General features: G+C 39.5%; 1 protein-coding gene across 12 annotated transcripts in view; it reads left to right on the top strand.

Annotated features, from left to right (window-relative positions):
- PRDM15 (PR/SET domain 15) overlaps positions 1-11,280 on the top strand; it is a 41,363-nt gene extending 30,083 nt beyond the window's left edge. For 11 of the 12 annotated variants that reach the window (XM_041124905.1, XM_041124904.1, XM_030020945.2 and 8 more), the window contains 9 exons: positions 1,483-1,646; positions 2,077-2,156; positions 2,753-2,872; positions 3,602-3,733; positions 4,218-4,301; positions 4,499-4,674; positions 5,877-5,957; positions 6,253-6,465; positions 6,958-11,280. In XM_041124905.1, coding sequence (XP_040980839.1) covers positions 1,483-1,646; positions 2,077-2,156; positions 2,753-2,872; positions 3,602-3,733; positions 4,218-4,301; positions 4,499-4,674; positions 5,877-5,957; positions 6,253-6,465; positions 6,958-7,434 — 1,527 coding nt within the window. In that variant the 3' untranslated portion in view covers positions 7,435-11,280. The remainder of the gene's footprint in view (positions 1-1,482; positions 1,647-2,076; positions 2,157-2,752; positions 2,873-3,601; positions 3,734-4,217; positions 4,302-4,498; positions 4,675-5,876; positions 5,958-6,252; positions 6,466-6,957) is intronic. The other variant, XM_030020944.2, reaches the window with a different exon arrangement.
- The last annotated feature ends 3,796 nt before the right edge of the window (positions 11,281-15,076 follow it).

Below are 15,076 nucleotides of genomic sequence, written 5' to 3'. Positions count from 1 at the left end.
GCCTACTCTGTTACTAACAGGATGGCATTAGAAGTACTGCTGGAACATACTTTACCCGGTTGTCAGCTGAGAGAGGAAGACTTTTTAAACCTCTTACTGCATGGCTTTTGGCATTTTATAAAGAAATAATGGGGAAGAATGGGGTCCGTAAGGCCCATCTGGATTCTGTGCCTTTACTGGGTGAGCACGCTGTGCTGGGGCAGGTGGGATGCAAAAACAATCAGTGAGAACAGCAAAACTGGGCAAACTGACATAGGGACTGGGGAATTTTGGTAGTTAAGCCACTGACTTGGCCCCTGGAAATCAGAGCTTATTTCGCAGTTTACACTTAATGTGGTGAAAGTGCTTAGCTTAACTTCATTTTGAAGACATGGAGATAGTAATATTTCAGTTTTCTGTCCTTATCTGTGAGCTGGTTTTAAGTGCAAACTGATTTTAAGCTTATGTCAGTAAGCATAAGAAGATGTGGTATCAGAGCAGTTAATCACATGCTTGCTTTCAATGTGGTAATTTTAACGCCTGACACTTAATGGGTATATAAACTATATAAAATTGTATGCTTCCAAATGAGGGCAATTGTGCCATTGAAATTAGAAAGCTCTTTTTGAAAGCTGGGGTTTTTAGTGCTTTTGCAGGTGTTTGTGAAGTAAACAGTTGTGTAAGGCAACAGCTGTAGAAAATGAGTGTTACCTGTGATGAGATCGGGAAAGCTCTTTTGGCTGAAAGTATCTGTTCACACATTCTCTAAGGGAGAACAACATAAGAATGAATCTATAGTGAAATATCTCTTCTGAGCTCTTAAGAATCTCCCTCTTTATTTTTTTCTCATCCCAAAGTACACCTTCACCAACCTGTGCAGTGCTGTCAGAAATATCCTGACTAGTTCCAAAACTGGAGCAAAAGATCATGTCATTATGGCACTTTGCCCTGATATGTTGGAGCATATATGCGTATGGAGGGTTACTTAGCCCAGGGAGCTAAGTATGGAGCACCTGTCTGTCGTAGTTGTAGCACTTCCAAGAGCTGAGCTAGAATCACTGCCCTGCAATTCCTAGAAATACCAACTCTTCTGGAGCAAGTGCCAAAGCTTACTATGCAGACTAGAGCTTACCATGCCCCTAGAGCCCAAAAGACATTTTCGCCATCTGTGACATCCTTGCTTTGACAGCTAGTGGAGGTTAGACGTGGTTCTTCTCTTCAAGGCTGTTCTTCAGTGCACAAATAATTGGAGGTCCCCTAGTTGTGCAGTGTAAGAAGCAGAGGTACCATCTCAAGCTAGTTTTCCAAATTAGTTAATGGATGTCCTGTAGCAATGTGCTTGTAATGGCCAAAGAGGTTCAGGCCTAAATCTAGCTTTCACAGATTTTTCATCAAGTGATACACAGGATAGCTCTGACTCTAGACCTTGATAGTGTGTTACTAGATTCTTACTGTTCCCAAAGACTTTTTTCCCCTTTCATTCGCTATTGGTTCATTCCACAGTTGACTTTCGGCAGAGGGAAGGAGTACCTGAAGCACATAATGGACGTGCACAAGGAGAAAGGCTATGGCTGTAGCATTTGTAATCGACGTTTTGCCTTGAAGGCAACTTACCATGCACACATGGTCATTCATCGGGAGAACCTGCCTGATCCTAATGTGCAGAAGTAAGATGACGTGTTGGACTGATAAGAGGAGCTATTTTTTTGAGTTACAGATGCTTTTAGAGAATTGGACTGTACTGAATATCTGAAACTGTATAATGACTGTTAAAATGTTTATTAAAAGCTTGAAATATATATATCACCAATGATTCACTTCAGACAGATGATTAGTCAACAGCCTCACAGTTTGGGCTTTGTAAAGTATAAATCCTGTGATTTTGGTAAATATTTTCTAAAAACTGTGATTTGGGCAATACCAGACTACTCCAAGCTTGCGGTGAACTTAGGCTTATTTCGAAAATGCTTTTATGTTTCAAGGAACTTTTTATAGTAATTAGTATTACCAAATGAAATACAGTTACTGACAGAGATGCCTGAAAACCACCTCTGTCTCAAGAAAAGAATGACAGTTTTTTGGTCTCTTTGATTTCAGATACATCCATCCATGTGAAATCTGTGGAAGGATTTTTAACAGTATAGGAAATCTGGAAAGACATAAGCTTATACATACAGGTAAAAATGTGTTTATTATTATCAATATTAAACAGAAATTTCTGTTGCCAGTGCCAGCCTTATTTTTTTCAGGAGGAAATAAGTTATGGTTTTTACTGTAAGTTACAATAAGATAAATGTTATTTTTATGCTTTTAAGGTAGACCAGTTTTCTAAAGCAGATAGTATTAATGAAGATATTTGGTCTAGGCACACAATCCAGATTCCTAATTAATGTGATGCAGGATGCACCTGCTAAAATCCTAATTCTGTATTCTGTTCTTCCCCAAATTCTTATCCATGCCACCTTCTTACCATTACACAGGCTGAAAACTGCTATTGCAAAATCATTTTTAACAGCTCATTATTATTTCATGCTATTCAGTATTTTCCTACCTCAGGTGTTATCTTTTTTTTCAGGTTTCACACAAAAAGCCATCTTTTCTCTTTCTCCAAAGTCTTCTAATTTAGTTTGGGCCACAATATGCATGAAAGATGTGGTTGACAACACAGGCGGACTGTTGCCCTCTAATTCACCAGTTTAGTCAGCTTTTAGGAGATGCACATTTTTCATTAACATTTTTTTTGTTTATGTTGTCTTTTAAATTTATTTTTAAGGTGTAAAAAGTCATGCTTGTGAGCAATGTGGCAAATCATTTGCTAGAAAAGACATGTTAAAAGAACATATGCGAGTCCATGATAATATCCGAGAATACTTGTGTGCAGAATGTGGCAAAGGTATGTCTAATGCCTTGTTTTCCGTTAATTGTGGTAGTGAATAGCAGGTGAATATCTGAATTAAAACTATTTCCATTTGTAGAATATTTGGAAGGTCATCGGAGTGCTGTAGATCCTGCATTTTTGAGAGGTAGAAACTGTATTAATCAGGAGCTTTATGGATACATAAACTACCCCTAACTTTATACAATCTAGTCTTGTGGCCTGTAAGATAAAACTGATTTTAATAAAATTTGCTTTTGTCAGATTGAGGAATGCTTGCCTGACTGAGTTCCAATGTATTTGCACCATAAAAGTGAATACGAGTTAATTATTTCATTCTAGGCTGTTTTCAGGCTTAAGAAATAGAGTAATTTCTCTCTTTAAGAGCCTTAAGAGTCAAAGTTGCTTTGACTTTTTGAATTGTTTGTGTTATAACTCGAACAAATCTGAACTGGTATTTTAGTGGAAGGCAGTAAGTCTGACACCTCTAATAATGTTTTTTTCTTTGCTTGTTCCTGCTGTTTTACTTCTTTCTCAGTGGTTACTCAGATGTTTTCCAGAGCTTTTGCCTGGAATTAAAATAATAATGATAATGTGCACTGCTACCTAAACTATTAAAAATACGCAATTGTGGACATGCAGCAGATACAATCTTAGAGATCTTGGCTAACAACATGATCATCCTGAGTTTTCCTCTGAAGGTGGGAGCAATGGACTAATTGTCATGCTGTACTTTTTGTCTCACAGGAATGAAGACAAAACATGCACTTCGTCACCACATGAAACTTCACAAAGGGATTAAAGAATATGAATGCAAGGAATGTCACCGAAAATTTGCACAGAAAGTCAACATGCTGAAGCATTACAAAAGACACACGGGTGAGGTCTCTAAAGATGTACGAAAATTGCACTGAATCAGTTAAATGCTTCCTGAGAGAACTTTTCTAGAACAGTATGAGGAACACTAATTAAAAAATATGCGTATTCTGCTTTTTGAAAAATGAAATTTTGTCCTCTCATCAGCCAAGACCACCTGTTACACAATTAAGATACATAGTTTGGTTGGTTTCATGTTTTGCTCTTTTAAGAGAGGTGGGTTTGGTCTAGGGTAGGTCTAGAGTGTTGGTTTTGGTTTAAGTTAGTCTTCAGGTTCTCGTTTCCCAAAACAAAATTTTACCTCTTGCATCAATTCCTCTTGGATTCATTTTCTGCCAGATGCAGTGGCATGGCTTAGATAAAAATAGCTAGTGAAGCTGGGCTTCTTCTACTTGTTTGGCTTTTTTTATTAGTGATATGAGACTCGGAATTGTCCCAGATACCTTAGACTATTTTCACTCTGATGCTATATGTGCTCTTCATGCAGGAATCAAAGATTTTATGTGTGAGCTCTGTGGCAAGACATTTAGTGAGAGAAATACAATGGAGACTCATAAGTTGATTCATACAGGTAAATCCTCTAACAAACAATATCCAAAGACTATAGCTCTATTTTGTTCCTAGGCTTGCTTTAGACTTGCCAGTCTTGGAACTAGTGTTACACATCAAGCTATCAACATAAAATTGTTCCTCTTGTTGAGATGCTGACAATACAATACTCATCTGCGGGGGCTGTTGCTAACAGCGTTTCCTTCCATCTGCCACCAGTAGGAAAACAGTGGACATGTTCAGTCTGTGATAAGAAATATGTCACTGATTACATGCTACAGAAGCACATCCAGCTCACTCATGATAAGGTAGAAGCCCAGAGCTGTCAGCTGTGTGGGACAAAGGTTTCTACCAGAGCATCCATGAGTCGACATATGAGGCGTAAACATCCAGAGGTGAGTTAGTTTGGCAGGCAGATTGTGGGGTGGTTTGTTGTGGGGGAGGGGTGTTACCTTTTTTTTACCTTTTTTTTTTTTTAAAGAAACTTTATGGCCATCAGTGACTTGAAAGGAATTACTTTTTTTTTCTTTCTCTTTTTTTCTGTTCTTTTGGGTCTAATTTTAGGTAGTGTCTGTTCAGCATGCACTTAACTGAATCAGCCCTTTCGTTATGTTATGTTTCAGTAGTAAACTTATCTGATTGTCAGTTCCTAAAAATGAAGTTGTTTTGATTATTTTAAATCCCTTTTCTTTTTCTGCCTCAGCTTAAATGTATATTTTTTTTCATGTTTTGTCTTCATCCATTAGGGAGTATAATTGATCCTTTTTCCCTATTGTGTTCTCTGTATTCAGAAGTGATCTGAAAGAGTGGTGAATAGAGAGGTGATGGCAGCATCTGCTGATGATACAAAATTATTCTTAGTAATACAGATGAATGCTGACTGCAGACTATCTGGATTAGAGGGATGTTTTGTCTGACCTCAGTGGGGCTTTTTCTGTGTTCTAAATTTCTGAATAGCTATTGTGTTTCTCTTCAGCATTTCTTGTTTAGGTTGACTAAGGCTTGCCCATTCCCTTTGAGGCTTTTTTTTTTTTTACTACCAATTTATCATTAGTATTGCTTTGCCTTGAACTATCCCTATTTTTTATCATCATGACTGGGAAGGAAATCAACAAAAAGCTCTGTTTATTGATTTTTTGGATTAAAAATGCAGCTACATATCTGCAATCCAGAGGGCAATTTGTCTCCGTTCTTTGATAAGCTGAGATGTATAGGTTTAGCTGAAAATAACGGATTAGGACACAGTTGATAGGTTTATAAATAGAAATGCTAAAATAATAATTTTTTTTTCAAACACATTGTTTCTTTTCTGTAGAATTCATCACTTCGCACTGGGTTGTGTTCTGTCCAGAATATGAAAATAAACATATTCTTATATTGTTGTCTTTAAACTTTGCTGGTTTTCAGTGAGAAAGAAAAGACGATAGGCCATAAGGTCATTTAAAAAAAGCCCTGGTTAAATCCCTTGTATTGGTATGTGTAAAATGTTAGATTACATCATTTTTGCTTTGTGACAGGATTTGTTAGGGCAATGCTGTGTTGTTTGATTGTGGCATGCACTGCTGTGGTTCACCAGCTGGTACCTCTTTGTCCACAGATTCTTTCGGTGAGGATTGGTGATTTAGAGCAGCTGCCAGAGACGACCACCATTGATGCCTCCTCAATTGGGATTGTTCAGGTAAATTTGCCATTGCAGAATGCTGATAGCAGCTAGGCTCCAGGTCTACTGGAGGGTGAGGTGGGGATGTCACTTTTTTGGTACGTATCATAGCTGGGCATAGGCTCATGGCCAAGAAATGTGCTTTTTTAGATAGTCAGCCCAACTTAACACATATGAGCAGATGCAAGCCGTTGCCAAAGTTTGTTTCTTCACTTGAGAATCGACAGTAAACCAACTTCAGGTGATAGTGTCTTACTTGGAACTGCACTAAGCAAAATGACTTGATGTTTTCTTTGGAAATGTGTTGCTCCAGCCGGAATTAGCCTTGGAACAGGGAGAATTACCAGAAGGGAAACAGCATATGAAAGCTTCTAAACGTGGCCAGAAACGAAAACAAAAGTCAGGTGAGGAGGAGGAAGCTCAAGTGCCTGAAGACCCTGCCTTCAGTGAATACACAGAGAAGGAAGGTGAATTCACAGGGAATGTTGGAGATGAGACTAATTCAGCTGTACAGAGCATCCAGCAGGTGAGCTCCAGCAGCAGGGTGATGGGTAGCAGGCATTGCTTAGAGGGATAACAATTCTTTTTTCCCAATAACAAACACAAATGAGTGATCAGACCATTTAGGGCTAATTTGATAAATCCACAAAGATGGATAGAGACTTTAAAAAAACCAAGGAGTTGGACCAATAAGCTCCTCGTGGTTTTGGGGGTTTTTTTTTCATTTCCTTTGGTGTTACCATCTCCTTGTTTGCCAGATACCACTAACTATCTGAAGCTGTGACTAAAAGTGTGAAAGTTAATTTGGCTGCTTGTTTTGAATGTTGCATATGCTTCCCTCCCATTACCTTCTTATTTCTATACATGGAAGTTGTTATATTCCAAGCTTTCTATGTTCCCCTCTGTGTGTATGACTTCTCTTGCTGGCAGCAGCACTCAGGTGATCTTTCTTGATTCTTGGTATTTGGTAATCATCTGCAAGATATAAGGTTGAGATTACCTTTCTGTTTTTCCTCAGGTGGTGGTGACCCTTGGTGGCCCAAATGTCACAGCCCCTTCCAGTTCTGTGGGGCTGACAAATATCACTGTTACCCCCATTACAACGGCAGCTGGAACCCAATTCACAAACCTCCAGCCAGTGGCTGTGGGCCATCTGACTGCACCTGAACGCCAGTTACAGCTGGACAACTCAATTCTCACCGTGACGTTTGACACCGTCAGTGGTTCTGCCATGCTGCACAATCGCCAAAATGACATTCAGATCCAGCCGCAGCCAGAGGCAGCCAATCCTCAGTCTGTGGCCCATTTTATAAACCTGGCCACCTTGGTGAACTCCATTGCTCCTCTAGGGAACCAGATAACAGAACAGCATCCTCTGACATGGAGGTCAGTGCCTCAGACTGATGTCTTGCAGTCCCAGGCACAGCCAACGCAACAGCAGTCAGGACAGCAACAGGTTCAAACAGAGCAACAACAACAGATGTATAGCTACTAATTTATACTTCGAAAAGTTTTGAAATGGACAGTACTTAGAGACAAAAACACACAGACATTTGGAAAATTTCTAATAGGATTGTTTGCTGGATACCAAACAGAGATGGGAAAATGTTTATACAATGAAATGTAAGCTAAAATTGGCATAGCACCCTGCAACACCCTGATCTTGAGATTCTCATGCTGTCTCTAGACCTTGCATTGTCTTAGAAAAAAGAAAAAAAATCTTACCATAAATTTAGCGCCCCCTTGCACTATGTATTTCATGCAGTAAGATTGAGATTTGACAGGAGCATCATAATACATCTTAATCAGAGCAGGGAAATCCTAAACATTATGACACTTACACTTGATTTACAAAACCCTTTCAGCCATACCATGTCACTTCTTTCCAGTCTGGAAATTACATATGAAGACCTTGTTCACTTTGAGGTGGAATGCATTTGTGGTCAGCTGGTAAAGACCAAAATGTAAAGACACAAATGGGCAAAACAATAATTGTCTTGGTTTTTATCTTCTTTAGGTCTTGTATTTAACAACATTGGTAAAGTAGGTGGAGGTTGGGGTTTTGGGGTGGGGATAAGTGTGGTGTGGAAGAAAATACATGAATTTCATAAAGTATTTCCATTTTAGTCATGGGAAAAACCCTGTACCCATAACACAGTGTTAGTGCTACTTGAATCAGATAGCTGGTCTAATGCTAAAGCAACTTTTATGGTCTTCTAGTCAAGTTTGAATCAAACCAGTTATGAACTGAAAAAAAAGAATGTGATACAGTTTTATGTAATTTTTCAAAACTGCTCTTTCAATCTTGCTTTTAGCTAATAGGTCTGAAGAGCAATCAGTCCCCTTTGATCAAGTTCAGGATGTGATTTTTTTTCAATTAGTCGTCTTTCATCACGTAATAAACATTTGAGAAAGCATTCTTTTTTATATATATATACACATATATATATATAGCCTTTGTACTTACTGTGTGTTCCTGGTGAGTATTGGTGTGAAAAAGTTATCAATATGATTCATTAATTTTTTCATCTCCATATCGCCCTTTCTCACAGAAATAACGTATGGATTCTATTCCTTCTCTTTCCAAAACTGTTTTCAGAATTTGTAGCCACACACGAGATTGTGTGAAATGCAAGAAAAAAGAATGTCTGAAGCATATTCTGCCACATGGAGGCAGTATGCCCTAGTGTATAATGGACAAGGTGTGCATGACTGTTGGGGATATAAGTAGTGGGTTGGGTCAAATACATCATTGCTGATACAATGCTTTCATTCCATTCTCCATACATTGATGTGCAGTCTGGACTTTTGCATGTCAAGAAGATAGTGTCTTTCCCATAGAGAAAAAGCAGCTTATATCAAAAAGGAATAAACTAAAAGAAAAATGTTGCTGCCTGGAATCCTGAAAGGCAAATCTGTCCTTCCAGCTGTGGCTGAAGAACAAGGTCCTTTGGGGCACCAGACTGAGCCACAGAACCGTGCTAAAGATTTTTGCTGAGGATAAAGCAGCTGCTGTGTTTGACAGTGAAGATAGATTAATGGTTGTAAAAATCCTGTCTGTGCCTATCATATTTATGAAAATGTTTTATGTATTAGCAAAAATATGAGTAGGAATGACTTAAGCTTTGAAAGTCTGTATTAACATGGACTACTTGACCCCTGAAGGATGCCTTATAATCTCTACAACAAATTCTTCCAAAGTATAAATGTCTGGATATTAAAGTTAACCTCCAGTGGTTTTCTTGGTGCCATAGCAGTGTCCGGAGGCTCACTATGCTAGGCTCTGTGTAACGCTTAGTTGCAACAGGACATGTATAGGAAAGGGGTTTCTGGTGACGGATTTTGTGTGTCAGAGGAGCAGAACTACTTTTCTGTAAACATCAGCAAGCCTGTAAAATGTCTGCATGGGAAGGACCTATATTTGGTGGGAAAAAGATGCATATCAGAAAGAGAAAATACCTTTTACCAGTGTGGGAAAGAGAATTTTTCATTCCCTAGCCCCTTCTGCCTTTTCTCAGATCCTTTTCACACAATACCATGAGATCCTGTAGTTTTATTAGCCACCTAATCCCGAGAAGTGCAGTTTTATGTCCCTCTTATCATCTGGATTATTTCACCACTGGCTTGAGCCAGTTAAGTTTCTCCTCAGCTGTCCTGTCCACAAATGCTTCGCCTTCACACCAAACCCACTAGCCAAGAGAAAGCTAGGTTTTATTTATGAAAATAAATGATGTTGTTTATGTACTTGAAGCTTCCCCCTGCCCCCCGCCCCGTGTTTGGTGCCTAATTGGTAAAGGAACATTATCTTTTGGCAGGGTACTCCGGAGGGAAAAAAAAAAAAGGGGGGGGGGGGGGGGAGGAAGGCAAATGGAGAGGTCCTAGGTCAAGTTGTTATGGTAAATAAAAGATGGCTAACATCTAAAAAAATACATATGTATATGTACACACACACATGGAGGGTTACAGTGCTGCATATAGAGTTTCTACAAGGTCAGGGTTTTGTTTAGACATACATAAATGGTGATTATGCTTTTAAGTGGGGAAGAAGAGGTTTTTTGCCTTAGCTGCAGAGTGAATACATCTGCTCTATGTGAATACTACTGACAGTAGCATTCATGATGCACTGTATCAACCTGAGTCATTTTAACATGTAATTATCTATCTGATAAGAATTGCATATGGAGGTGATCAACCTTTACAGAGACCTCTGACTTCACAAAACCTCTTTATCCTAATGTGATCCTCTGGTATTCTGTACTTTTATGCTGCCTAGCATCCCTCCCACACTTAACTGGCCTGCATAATCCCATCCAGGCAGGTTAGCATTTTACCTTTCTGATAATGATTGATTCTAGCTAATTTAAAAAGGAATGATCACATAATAAATGCTTGCATGTTGGTGGTCACATAGAACAGAAATGTCTTTCCAGTCTCTCAGTATCCCCAAATCATAGAGCGGCCCAGGCTGGAAGGGACCTCGGAAGATCATCTGGTCCAGCCTTTTTTGGGAAAGGGAGCTTAGATGAGATTATCTAGCACCTTGTCCAATTGCACCTTTAAAACCTCCAGTGACAGGGACTCTACCATGTCCCTGGGGAGGTTGTTGCAGTGGATTATTGTTCTTACTGTAAAAATTATCTTAAATAATATTCTGCTTCAGGAGGGAAAAATATAACCACTGGAAGGGCTTTGACTAGGCCAGGCAACAGAAAGTTCTCTAAAAGCTAATCTTCCCCAGAGCAGTCCTTTTGGAAATGAGCTTGACTCTCCCTGCAACCATTGCTATGGTACCTCATCATCTCTCAGTGTGATTTTATTATTACTATTGTTATTAACATCCCTATGAGAACGCAACTGTATCTTGGGTGTGCTGCAACATGAAACATTTCAAAACAAATTATTCTGGTTTTGTTTCAAACAAATTATTTTGTTTGGAGAAGTTGGAAATGGATACCTTTTCAGATAGAGCTTACCTTGGAGAACTACTGACTGCCAGCTGCCCTCCCAACAAAGCCTTTTTCGGATGAATACCAAAGTTATACTGATGCTGTTTCAAACTGCACAAGAAATAAAACTACGTAAGGGATGTGCAATCTAAATTTCCTTTGCCAATTTGTTACTAGCCTTTTCAGCTATAGGATGTGAAGGTTATTGTTTTCAGCCACGTGTTGGAGATTTTGCATAACAACTGTTCAGTAACAAACTGGAATTAGTTTGAGCCAAAGGAGTGATGTTGTGTAGTATTCTGTGTATTGTCATTGTTTATTGCTAAGACTATTATTTAATTGAATGCTGTTTGTGGCACATGGGCTCTGAAGTAAAGGAGCATCAAGGTACAGAACCCTTTCTCTACCAGTGTTATTCTTTTCTGGTCCTTCATTAATGCATCAAACATTTTTTTTCTTCAAATCACATAGACTTGCCTCAAAAGCAATAAGCTTAATCATTATGTCATAGAGCTTTGTACATCCTGCAGTATACGGAAACATGGGGTAGTGTTCTAAAATATTTATTCTAGAGCTTGTTACTGGGTAATAACGGAAAGCAGAGGAGGCTGAATCTTTCTTGGCTGTGGTCTGTGGTGAGTTCTCTCAGGAAAACCTACTGTATCAAGTGCTATTACGCTCTCTAAAATTAAACATTTCTTTTGAGATGTGTCAGTATAAAAAGTGAGTGTTTTTGCAGAAGACAGTCAGTCTCCTATGCAACCAGCTATGTTTCCGTACCTTTTTCTTGTTCCAGAAATTGTTTGAAGTTAACAGCCAGGTAAAGGCTGAATTTATTTCTAAAACTGAATTTTCTGTCAGTTTGTCAGGGTGATTTACTAGTGTTCTGCACACATAGAGATGCCTCAATTTCTCATCTTGAAAGCTAGGAGTGGAAAAACTACCATACATCCAAATGACAATCATATAAAAACTATAGGTACTACATGAAAATGGATAGGGTAAATAGCTTTGTTAGTATTGCTTTGTGAGTTCTTGCTCGGTAATGAGATTTCCTTAGTGCTATTTAAAGTAATAATAATGTCACTCCTTCTAATTACTTTTGGCCTTACATTTATTATTGATATAGGCACACCTGTTGGAAAATCTTTAGCCCTTTGTATTTTTGGCATGTGTTTTCATGGTGGATGTGTGTTGGCCTCATCTGGTGTAAAGGAGAAGGAAACATACTGGAGGATACTGCTGATCCACGCCAGCATGCACAGCAAATCTCTGCTTGTAGTTTTGGAGACAGACTGTGCAGCCAAGTGACTTGCATCTGTGAGGTTAGCTACCAAGGTTTGTTTTCACATAAGGGTTTTTGCCCTATAGCAAACCCAAAATGTCATGTTGGCAACAGGAGAAAGAAAAAAGTATTTCCATTGTGTTTGTCAGCAACTCGTCTTAGAGTGGTTTTCTTCAGTACTGAGATGCTACTGTAATATTTGCACCGTATATGGCGAGAAGCCGTTAAATTTTCTTGATTAAGAATGTTGGAACGCTGTAAAAAGGCACAGGTACTTCACCATACAGTGTAACCATGGTTGGAAAATATGTTTCTTGCCCTAAAACGCTTTGAGAAAGCTGTTCTGGATTTATTTTCCCTCCTGGGTGCTGAAGTGCTGTTCTGCAGGTGTACTGCTGCCAGCTACAAAGGGCACAGTTCAGTTCAGACTGGGATTCGGCACACCGAGCCCCTGCAGTACAGCTAACGATGGCTGACACATTGGATCGCTTTTCTAGAGAGTCTAAGCTCACTGTTGCTAAACTTAAATTCCCAACAGCTGAGCTGAAAGGGGCAGAGAGGGTATGCTTTGAGTGCGGCAGGGAAGGTAAGACTTGTCCAGGACACCTCAGTCTCGCCCCAAGAGTCAGGATGTCATCAACGTTTGTCGTGTAGTGCTGTTGTCTTTCTGCCTTATCCATGAGCTGTTTTGACCAGTTATGGTGCTGGTTAGTGGCTAACACTTTTGAAAAGCTGGTTATTAGGCGCAATGGCCGTCGAGCAGCTGATGTCAAAAGCAATTAAAAATACTGAGTTTGGGGATTTATTTCATCTAAAGCAAAGTTTTTAAGTTCTAATGTCTTTTTACTGTCAGTTGAGTGCTTTACTGTATTTTTTGGTTTACTTATAGATTTTGATTCTAAGAAGTTTTTAAGGGGTCCCGTAAGTAGCAAAATCTAAAAGGCTACAAAAAAAGAAGTGTAGTAATGGCAGAATGAGGAGTTAAAATTAGGAGAAACTAATGATACTAATTTTCTACAGATTTTCACCCTTCTTCTACCCACATGAGTCTGAGGTTCTTGGTGTGACCCAGCTCAAGGAAGGAGACAGCCCTTGCTTTGGCTCGTTTGCCAGAACTACTCGTGTAGGGATTGATGCACTGGGTGCTGTTACTGAGAGCAGAGACCAGCCAAGTTCTGCCAGCCTTCCCCTCAAGCCACGTGCTCATTTCAGTATCTCTTCCCAACATAGCTGGCTGTTTTCACAGAGCTCACAGGAACATGAGTGTCTCTGAGACTTGTACCTCTCACGCTTAGTGAATGTCAAGAAACAGATTCAAAGCTGGGAAGAGGGACCTGAGAGGCAATGAAATACATTGGAAGTATACCTAAAAACTGTCTGGGAGAGCACAGACTTAGCCTGCTGTACCGAATTGTATGGTAAGTTGTGGTGGAAGCAGTGCTGTTAACTAAACGTTAGTGATAATTGTGTTCAGATGCTTTTTTCTAGCAGAACCTATATTCTCTTACTCGTATAGGGGAAAGTGTTAGTGTGTGTTCAGTTTACCATAAATTAAATTCAAAGGTTTGAATTCACACGCTCGGTGTGTTATATGCAGCAACATGTAGAAACCAAAGGGTGAGATGCTCAAATGATAAGAGGCCGAAGTAGGTCCACATTTCATCACTTTTGGGAAGAGGGAAAGCAAGGTTGTGGGCAGCGTTTTCTCAAGAGTGACTGCCCTTTCTCATGCACAGAATAGACCTGCTCTGTTGCATACGTGATATCTGCATGCAAGGCAGTCACGGGAGCGTCATCGAGGGACTGACACTGGAATAGAACGGGGTGTTTTACAATCAAAAAACAAAAAAATTGAATCAGCTCATTAAAGGAAAGGGTCGGGAAGCTCTAACCCTAGTTCCTTGCTGTGCCAAGGAGAGGAAGATAAAAAAGAATGGCTCTCAATCTGTTACACTGGCTGTGTTGTGAGTAGGTAAAAAAGAAATCAACCGCATGCGTGAGCTCCTCTTCCCTTCTCTCCATACCCATGCCTGTATTAAGACCCTAGTCTGAGCTTTCAAAGGAATAAATACCTTTGTCTGACTGATGTACAGATGGCACTTGTGCCCAAGGGCCCTAGTTATCATCTAGAATTCAGGATTGGTTTTCAAAGTAAATATGGGTACACAGGCTAGGGGTATTTGGGCAGGAGCAGGTTCTTTTTGGGGCTGTGTGTGTCTTAAAAAGCAAAGAATAGTTGCTTTATTGCCCTCCTGTGAAGTCCGTGCTGATGCAAACAAGATTTTTGCTGAAGAGACAGTGGAATCAGTGACAAAGCACCATTTTTAAACACGCAAAAGAGCTTAGATTGCATAATCAAAGAGAAAAATGAGAAACTTTGTCCTGAAGGCAAATGCACCTACTTCTCATTCACTCTCCTCCCTTTTCCACTACTTTTTTTCCCATGAAATACATGCAAATCCCAACACGCACGAACTTTTCCTCCAGGCATGATATACTTGTGTGGTTATTTAAGTAAGAAGTGGGTTGAATAGAGATATGAGGTGTTCCTGGCAGAAAGGTCTTAGAAAAGAGTGCTCTATTTACCGCTGCTGTTGTAATCCAGTCACCCCTGAGAGCATTTCTAGCTAGTGAAGGCATAGCTGTCATTCTAATTATACACCATACACATTTCCTTCTTAATTTAGTCTTTGCACAGTATAGCCAGTATTTCTGAGTCTACCTACGTTTAAAAATATCTAGGAATTAAGTGTAAGCATTTTATCAAAATGAAGAGTGGTTTAAGAAGTAATTCAAGTAGAGCAAGAACTCGCTGTAATCAATTAATGCTTGCAAGAGATCACAAATTCTGGTTGCGCAGGACATTTACCAGGATCTGGAAGCAGTAACTGAATGTGCATGGTCTC

This window comes from Aquila chrysaetos, chromosome 7 (assembly GCF_900496995.4).
Source record: "Aquila chrysaetos chrysaetos chromosome 7, bAquChr1.4, whole genome shotgun sequence".
Classification (NCBI taxonomy): domain Eukaryota; kingdom Metazoa; phylum Chordata; class Aves; order Accipitriformes; family Accipitridae; genus Aquila; species Aquila chrysaetos.
This window is presented reverse-complemented; position numbering and strand designations above follow the sequence as displayed.